Consider the following 9,810-nt stretch of genomic DNA (forward strand, 5'->3'; position numbering starts at 1 on the left):
GGTATGGGCATTATGAGTTTCTAGTGATGTCATTTGGGCTGACAAATGCCCCAGCAGCATTCATGGATTTGATGAACTGGGTGTTCAAACCCTACTTGGATTCCTTTGTGGTTGTATTTATTGATGATATCTTGATCTACTCCCACAGTCGAGAGGAGCATGAGCAGCACCTTCAGATTGTTCTTCAAACTCTGAAAGACAGCCAATTATATGCTAAGTTCTCAAAATGCGAGTTTTGGTTGAGTTTAGTTACTTTCTTGGGTCAAGTTGTATCAGCTGAGGGTTGGATCCTAAGAAGATTGAGGTAGTTCAGAACTGGCCTAGACCCACATCAGCTACAGAGATTCGTAGTTTCCTGGGTTTGGCGGCCTATTACCGTCGATTTATGGAGGGTTTTTCATCCATAGCAGTCCTGTTGACCAGATTGACCCAAAAGGGTGCTCCGTTCAGGTGGTCAGATGAGTGTGAAGCAAGCTTTCAGAAGCTCAAGACAACTTTGACTATGACACCGGTATTGGTGTTACCCACAGGTTTAGAATCTTATACAGTATATTGTGATGCATCTCATATTGGTCTGGGTGCGGTGTTGATTCAGGGTGGCAAGGTTATTGCATATGCTTCACGGCAGCTGAAGGTTCATGAGAAGAATTACCCTGTTCATGATCTAGAGCTGGCAACCATTGTTCATGCGCTAAAGATTTGGAGGCACTATCTTTACGGCGTGCCATTTGAGGTATTCACTGATCATCGGAGCTTGTAGTATTTGTTCAAGCAGAAGGAACTCAATTTGAGGTAGAGAAGGTGGCTGGAGTTATTGAAAGACTATGATATCACCATATTGTATTATCCCGGGAAGGACAATGTGGTGGCCGATGCTTTGAGTAGAAAGTAAGCTAGTATGGGCAGCTTTGCTTATATTCCAGTTGGTGAGAGACCACTAGCATTGGATGTTCAGGCCCTGGCCAACCAGCTCGTGAGGTTAGATATTTCTGAGCCCAGCCGTGTTCTAGCTTGTACAGTTGCTCGGTCTTCTTTGTTTGAGCGCATCATAGATCGGTAGGATGACGATCCTCATTTACTTGTCCTTAGAGACACAGTGCGGCATGGTGGTGCCAAGCAGGTTGCTGTTGAAGATGACGGAGTTTTGAGGATGCAGGGTCATATTTGTGTGCCTAATGTGGGTGGAATTCGTGAGTTGATTCTTGAGGAGGCCCACAGTTCCCGATATTCTATTCATCCGGGCGTTGCCAAGATGTATCAGGACTTGCGGCAACATTATTGGTTGAGGAGGATGAAGAAAGACATAGTTGCACATGTAGCTCGGTGTCTAAATTGTCAGTAAGTAAAGTACGAACATCATAGACCTGGTGGTTTGCTTCAGAAGATGGAGATTCCTGAGTGGAAGTGGGAGCGTATCACTATGGATTTTGTTGTTGGACTTCCACGGACTCAGAGGAAGTTCGATGCAGTTTGGGTCATTGTGGACAAGCTGACTAAGTCAGCGCATTTCATTCCTGTGGCAGTTACCTATTCCTCGGAGCGGTTGGCAGAGATTTACATTCATGAGATCGTCCATCTTCACGGGATGCCCGTGTCTATCATTTATGATCGAGGTACGTAGTTCACCTCGTACTTCTGGAGGGCAGTACATCATGAGTTGGGTACGCGGGTTGAGTTGAGCACAACATTCCATCCTCAGATGGATGGGCAGTTCGAACGCACTTTTTAGATCTTGGAGGATATGCTCTGCGCATGTGTTATAGACTTCGGAGGATCGTGGGATCAGTTCTTGCCCCTTGCAGAGTTCGCCTACAATAATAGCTACCAGTCGAGCATTTAGATGGCTCCCTATGAGGCATTATATGGCAGGCGGTGCCGGTCGCCAGTCGGGTGGTTCGAGCCGGGAGAGGCTCGGTTGTTGGGCACAGACTTAGTACAGGATGCCTTGGATAAGGTCAAGATTATTCAGGATCGACGTCGCACAGCTCAGTCCAGGCAGAAGAGTTATGCCAACCGTAGAGTTCGTGATGTTGCATTCATGGTCGGAGAGAGAGTGTTACTTCGGGTATCAGCCATGAAGGGTGTAATGAGGTTCAGAAAGAAGGGCAAGTTGAGCCCTAGGTATGTTGGACCTTTTGAGATTCTGGGGAGAGTGGGAGAGGTGGCTTACAAGCTTGCGTTGCCACCTAGTTTAGCAGCTGTTCATCTGGTATTCCACGTCTCCATGCTTCGAAAGTATCACGGCGATCCGTCCCATGTGTTATATTTCAGCTCTGTCCAGTTGGACAAGGATTTAACTTATGAGGAGGAGCCAGTGGAAATTCTAACCCGACAAGTTCTCCAGTTGAGATCAAAGAGTTACCCTTCAGTTCGAGTGCAGTGGAGAAGTCAGCCTATTGAGGCAGCTACTTGGGAGTCCGAGTCCGATATGCGGAGTAGATATCCCCACCTTTTTACCAGCCTAGGTACTTTTCTATGTCCGTTCGAGGACGAACGATTGTTTTAGAGGTGGAGAATGTGATGACCCAAAAGGTCATCTTATGTTTTAAAACTCAAATATGCGCTCTTAAGCCTTAAAAATCTCATTTTTACCCTTATCGATTTGCGTGCACAGTTCGGGCATGTTTCCGAAAAGATTTTATATTGAAAACTAATGAAAATAAGAATCTTTGCCTTAAAAGTTGATTTTAGTTGACTTCTGTCAACATTTTTCGTAAACGGGCCCGGATCCGTGCTTTGACGGTCCCGGTAGGTACGTATCAAATTATGGGACCTGGACGTATACCCGGAATCGAATTCGGAGGTCCCTTGCTAGAGTTATGAATTTTTGATGAAAATTAAAAGTCTGAAAATTAATTATTTTTAAGAATTGATTGATGCTTGGCATTGTGAGTACCGGGTCCGTATTTTGGTTCCAGAGCACGGTACATGTTCATTATGATATTTAAGACTTGTCTGTGAAATTTGGTGAGAAACAAAGTTGATTTGACGTGATTCGTACATCCAGTTGAGAAAATAGAAATTTTAAAGTGTTCTTGAGAATTTCATTTGATTTGGTGCTAAATTCGTAGTTCTAGGTGTTATTTTGGCGATTTGATCGCGCGAGCAAGTTCGTATGATATTTTTAGACTTGTGTGCATGTTTGGTTTGGAGCCCCGACGGCTCGGGTGAGTTTTGGATAGGCCACGAGATGTTTTGGACTTTGAAAATCTGGTATTTTGGTGCAGCAGGTGTTCTGGCATGTCCTTCTTTGCGTTCGCGAAGGTACTCTTGCTAACGCGAAGAGTAAACTGGGCAGCTAAAGTTTTTTTCTTCGCAAACGCGAAGCGATGGGGGCGTTACCCTTCGCGAACGCGACCAGCTCATCGCGAACGTGTAGTGTTAGGCACACCTGGGGGAGAGTCGATCGTTCCTTCATCGCGAACGCGAGCAATGTCTCGCGAACGTGAAGGTCATGGGGGGGGGGGAGCCTACGCGAACGCAAAGGCTTGGCAGCCTATACTCTTCGCGAACGCAACAGTGCTCTCGCGAACGCGATGAACACTGTCGCCCGGCACTTAACAGAATCCAAACACGGGATTTAGCCAAAAATTCATTTTTCTCAAAACCAAACGGTGAGAGGTGATTTTTCAAGAGCCATTTCTTCCCCAAAGTGTTGGTAAGTGATTCTAAACCATTTTCTTTCAATTACCCATTATATTTTATCAATTATCAACCTAAAATCTAGAGTTTTCATAGTAGAATTAGGGGTTAGGGTAGAAACTAGGGATTTCAGAAATTTGAGGATTTAGACCTCAATTTGAGGTCGGATTCCAAAACTAATTATATATTCGGGCTCGGGGGTGAATGGATAAAAGGATTTTGGTCTGAACCTCGGGTTTTGACCAAGCGGGCCCGGGGTCGATTTTTCCACTTTTTGGAGGAAAATTTGGGAAATTTAATTTATGAAATATAATTGATTCCTTTAGCAATATTTGATATTATTGAGTCATTTTTGAATAGATACGAGTGGTTTGGAGGTGAATTCCAAAGGAAAAGCTGTGATTGAGAATTAAGTGGCCTTCAGAGCAAGGTAAGTGTTGTGTCTAACCCTGACTTGAGGGAATTAGGAACCTTAGATTATTTGCAAAAGTGAAATTAATGTTAGCGGCGTATATGTGAGGTGACGAGTACTTATGCGCCGCCAATTTACCTATTTTTCCATGTTTCTTCCGTTTTCTTATATTGTCTCTTCCTACGCCTAATTGCTACATGTTTATACTAGTGTTGTTAAATTGATCGTCATTATCATGTTTACGGATTTTCTGTTGGTAATCGAGTATTTATTTAAAAAGTTGAGATTTATATTGTGGAACCAAATGTTGAAGTAAAGTTTGTACTTGTTATTCTATCTCTCTGTTGTTATTTATGCATTGCATTATGGTAAGGGAGAGTGTTAATGCACGAAGGGTGATGCCGTGCCATGATATGAGAGTTAATGCACGAAGGGTGATGCCGTGCCATATTGTGAGTGTAAATGCTTCTTCCTTCGTGAGCAGTAGAGTGGAGAAAATAATTTTCTTCGTACTATATTATGCGTGTAAAAGCACGAAGGGTGATGCCATGCCATGACATGAAAGTTAATGCACGAAGGGTGATGTCGTGCCGTTTCTATAATTTTATGGTGAGATTGAGAGTAAAAGCACGAAGGGTGATCCCGTGCATTTTTCCTTATTGTATTCACTATTCCTGTTGATTCATGGTATATTGACTGCTCCGGTGATCATTCTGTTGTAGTTCTTTATCTTGTATTCCCCTCAGTATGTTCCCCTCCCGATATTTCTTGTTTAGTTCTTCATTTCTGTTATTTGTATATACACTGTTAAGTTGTACAGGTTGATTTGTAGGTGCCTTGCCTTAGCCTCGTCACTACTTCGTCGAGGTTAGGCTCGACACTTACTAGTACATGTGGTCGTTTGTACTGATACTGCACTCTGCACTTTCTGTGCATAAATTGATACTGGCTCGGGTTGATCGAGATTTTGCTATTGGTCCGCTGTCCGGAGACTCAAGGTAGATCTGTCGGCGTTCACAGACCTTGAAGTCCCCGTCTATCTTTTCTGTTCTACTGTTTTTTCATTCAAACAATTATATTTCTTTTAGATTATTACTTGTAGTAAATTCTAAAATGCTCGTGAATTGTGACTCCAGATTCGGGTGGTAGTAATTAATACAGTTTTATGATATTCCGCACTTATTATATTTCATCTTAGTTAATTATTGTTAATTACTGAATGGGAATAAGGAATTGGTTTAATGTTTCTCTAACGTTGGCTTGCCTAGCAAGTGAAATGTTAGGCGCCATTACGGTCCCGTCGGTGGGAAATTTCGGGTCGTGACAAATATAATCATGAGATTAATTATGTATTCAAATATATTCAGGAGATTGTACTGTATGTGCTCTGCATTTTGTATTCACATGTATTCAAATATATTCAGATTGTACTGTATGTGTACTGCATTTTATATTCATAAGTATTCAAATGTATTCAGATTGTATTGTATGTGTAATGCATTTTGTATTCATATGTATTCAGCAGATTGTAATTATGTATTCAGATATAACTGCACCTGTGTGTATTCATATTTATTCAAAATATAAATGCAGTATGTATTCAACAGTTTACTAAATTATATTTTTACTAACTGTTCTAAAAAGAAATCATCACGCAATAATCCAATATTCCAACAAATCAATATGTATGATTTCAAAATGTCACCGGAATCTATGACACATTGTTATTGCAGTAATACAAATCAGAACATGAACTAAGTCCTACGTAGAGCATTTCTACAAGTACGCTTATTGTGTCCTCCCTGCCCACATATGCTACACGAATGTTGATTTTTCTTCTGCAACAATTCACGGAACGGCTTATCGTGCTTCTTCTTTGGCCTTCCAGGAGGTCTTTTCCATTTGGGTGGTAAGACAACTTCCTCTGATATATGTGCTGGTATGTTCCATTCATTTCGGTCAAGCAGCAGATACGCAGGCACCTCGTATGTCATTACAACCGACTTTGGTTTGTAATAGTCCGAGCAATAATCTTCTGGCATTAGAAACTTGCTCTTCAAGACAGCCCAAGCATGTGGGCATGGTAATTCATCAACTTGGAACCGTCCACAACTGCACTTTCTCTCTAAGAGGCAAACAGTATAATGCCTTTCTTCATCGTTCACCATATGCAAGTATTCAGTCGATGGTTCAACCTACATTTAAACATAGACCTATAAGTTTTGAACATTTTTAAAAAGTCATATATATCTCAAAGAATAGACATATTAAATACAGTATAGATATATACAATAATTGTTTTTTAAATATACAACAGTAAACTTTTATTTAGCTTTCAGAATCATCATCTATATTGAATACAAACAAATATATATGTATAAAATACAATGAAATACAAACATATATGTAGATATAAAATACAAAGACATACATTGATATACAATGAAATATATTGAATACCGTGGAATACAGTCTATATTTAGGCTGGCAAAATATTAAAGATGATGGCATTTTAACTGATGAATATAGTGATATATAGTAACATATAGACTATCTGCTTAGGAAATGCATCTGATTAGAAACAAAACCATTGAATTCAACCAATGAAATGCAAATGTATAAACAAGTAATGTATACATATAATGATCAGTTTTTTAAACATTTCATAAAACAGAAAACATGCACAACTGCTATAATACAATGAGCATGCCGTATGTGAATAGTATAAATTATATCAGAAATAAATACATGTTGTACCAGGCAAAATACATGATATAATGACTTAAAGAAAAACTTATAGTCATGCGTGTAGATATTGCCTCATTCAAAGTAAGCATCTCCTGGTATTTTTTTTCCAAGCGTTGTGTACGTGTGTGAAGCTTCTTTCCGATTGCTGCAATTCCAACGTCCAAACATCTTCTTAACTTCTTCGAGGAAGTCGTATATTGGCAATTTTCTTGCTGACACAAGTGCGGCATTGATTGACTCAACAATATTTGACGTCATGGTCCATCTCCTGTTAACAGGTGCATACAACCTAGCCCACTTTTCGTATCCAGCTAATTCCAAGTATTCTTTCACCCTAATATCTACCTTCTCCACCTTCTCCATTAGACTATCAAATTCAGCCTGTGTGTATGCTTTTGCCATCGAGAAGTATATCTCGCTCAACTTTGAATGACTCTTTTTGAATTTCTTATATACGTTGTTCCATAGATGCCATATACAAGTAAAATGTGGTACCGTTGGATACACTCTCGATACAGATTTGATGATACTCTCATTCCTATCTGAAATGATGCACATGTTTTCCCTCTCACCATATGCTTCCTTGAATTGCTCAAAGAACCACGACCAAGCAGCATCTTTCTCTGAATCAACAACACCATATGCTAGTGGCATTATATGACCTGTAAATACAATTGCATACATATTAAAAAAATGTATTTCAATCTTTATTAGGCAGTAAAATTAATAAATTTTATTATAATCCTTATATATATATATATATATATATATATATATATATATATATATATATATATATATATATTGTTTTTAACATACTCACCTACACCATCCAACGTGCTAGCCGAGACGAATGTCCCGGTGTATGCCGATTTTAGGTTGCTGCTATCCACAACTACAATGGGTCTACAATGATCGCACCCCTTTATAAAGGCATACAAAGATATATACACATACATGAACCCAGTTTTTGGCGATTTTACCATTCTAATGTGCGAATCAGGATATGTCATATCCATTGTATATAAGTACCCTGGTAATTTATTGTATGAATCAACCGGTTCACCTCTCAAAAAATTCATTGCCTTTTCTTTAGCCCGCCACGCCAACATGTAACTAACATCTACACCAAAATCTGATTTCACATCATTAATTATATCCTTTGGTGTGTATTTCCTCTTATGATTAGTAAGCTTGGACCTAATCATACCACCGATAAGACTACTACTTGCTTGACGTTGCTCATACACCTTATCCTTCAACAGACATGTATGCTTATTATTGAACTCTCTCACTTTGATCATTTGTGATTTGTTAATGCTAGAAGCCTTAAATCTCCATTCACAATCCCCTGACATACATAATAATGTATAGCTGCAAATATATTTTCGTAATATATACGATCAGTATAAATGATTAAAGAATACACTCATATACACGTGAATACATTGTTACACACACACACACACACACACATATATATATATATATATACACACACACATTATTACAAAATACACATATATACATGTGAATACGAGTATAATTATATATATACATCTAAAAACAAACAATGAAAGTCACTACACACACACACACACACACACACACACACACATATATATATATATATATATATATATATATATATATATATATATATATATATATATACACACACACATTATTACAAAATACACATATATACATGTGAATATATCTAAATACATCTAAGTAAATATAAAAACAAACAGTGAAAGTAACTGTAATAACTATTTATCAGTAAAATACAGATGAATACATGTATTTGAAATACATAACACATTCATAAGTACAACAATGAAAGTCATGTAAATACATCCAAATATATCTAAATACATCTAAATACATTAAAAATTCTGCAATGAATACATCATACAAAAAATTCAAAATACATAACCATACATTTGAATATAACATGATGTTCAACAAGTTGTAAGTAAGAACACTCAAACTTGATAGCATTAGACCTATCAACCCGGAATTAAAACCTTTCAGCTATTGTATAATGCTCCATCACCTCTTTCAATGTAGCCTTATTCTTATATACTTGTCCAGCCATAACCTCTCTTTGATTAGTTTTTGAAATAATCAAATCCGTGTCCAGTTCGAATACCTCAATTGGTTCACCTGAATTGACAGACTCAAGAGCAAGTGTATCATTTGTATCAAAATTACACCTTTGATTTGCTTCGTCTATTTGCACAAGGTCGCCATGAATTAAACTACCTCCAGCTACAACTTCTTTGTTCATTGTTGTTATACACAAAGGATACATCCCGAATTCTCTGTTCTCTTTTTTCAATTCTACATACATCATGTAACCCATGTCGTTGTGTATTTCCATTGGCGTGCAATTTCCTTCTACTTTGTATTCAATTTTAATTGACTTGAGCTAAAATCTATGTCGAGTTGCTTCAAAATTGAAGCAACCAAATCATTGTACGACGCATACTCCTTTATCAATCGCGTACTATGACTCGACCACAACGTATAGATGCTCGTCACCTCAACTATACGTCGTATTCAACAACAAAACACGTAGTAAATACTCACACAATACCTATTCCCTCATGCCGAAGTTAGACACAACACTTACCTCGCTCCGAAGGCCACTTAATTCTCAATCACAGCTTTTCCTTTGGAATTCACCTCCAAACCACTCGTATCTATTCAAAAATGACTCAACAATATCAAATATTGCTAAAGAAATCAATTATATTTCATAAATTAAATTTTCCAACTTTTTCCTCCAAAAAGTCGAAAAATCGACCCCGGGCCCGCTTGGTCAAAACCCGAGGTTCGAACCAAAATCTTTTTACCCATTCACCCCCGAGTCCGAGTATGTAATTAGTTTTGGAATCCGACCTCAAATTGAGGTCTAAATCCCCAAATTCCCGAAATCCCTATTTTCTACCCTAACCCCTAATTCTACCATGAAAACTCTAGATTTTAGGTTGAAAATTCAA

General features: G+C 38.4%; 2 protein-coding genes across 2 annotated transcripts; both read right to left on the bottom strand.

Moving 5' to 3' along the window:
• Positions 1-5,808: 5,808 nt before the first annotated feature.
• On the bottom strand, positions 5,809-6,565 carry LOC107777770 (uncharacterized). Its single transcript, XM_016597899.2, has 2 exons — positions 6,515-6,565; positions 5,809-6,249 (listed from the first exon to the last, which is right to left on the bottom strand). Exons 1-2 carry the CDS (start codon positions 6,563-6,565, stop codon positions 5,809-5,811), a joined length of 492 nt encoding a protein of 163 aa, XP_016453385.2.
• Positions 6,566-6,874: 309 nt separating this feature from the next.
• LOC107777776 (uncharacterized) lies at positions 6,875-9,170 on the bottom strand. Its single transcript, XM_075239245.1, has 3 exons — positions 8,833-9,170; positions 7,626-8,176; positions 6,875-7,464 (listed from the first exon to the last, which is right to left on the bottom strand). Exons 1-3 carry the CDS (start codon positions 9,168-9,170, stop codon positions 6,875-6,877), a joined length of 1,479 nt encoding a protein of 492 aa, XP_075095346.1.
• Positions 9,171-9,810: the final 640 nt, after the last annotated feature.

Source organism: Nicotiana tabacum, chromosome 19, assembly GCF_000715075.1.
Source record: "Nicotiana tabacum cultivar K326 chromosome 19, ASM71507v2, whole genome shotgun sequence".
NCBI lineage: Eukaryota > Viridiplantae > Streptophyta > Magnoliopsida > Solanales > Solanaceae > Nicotiana > Nicotiana tabacum.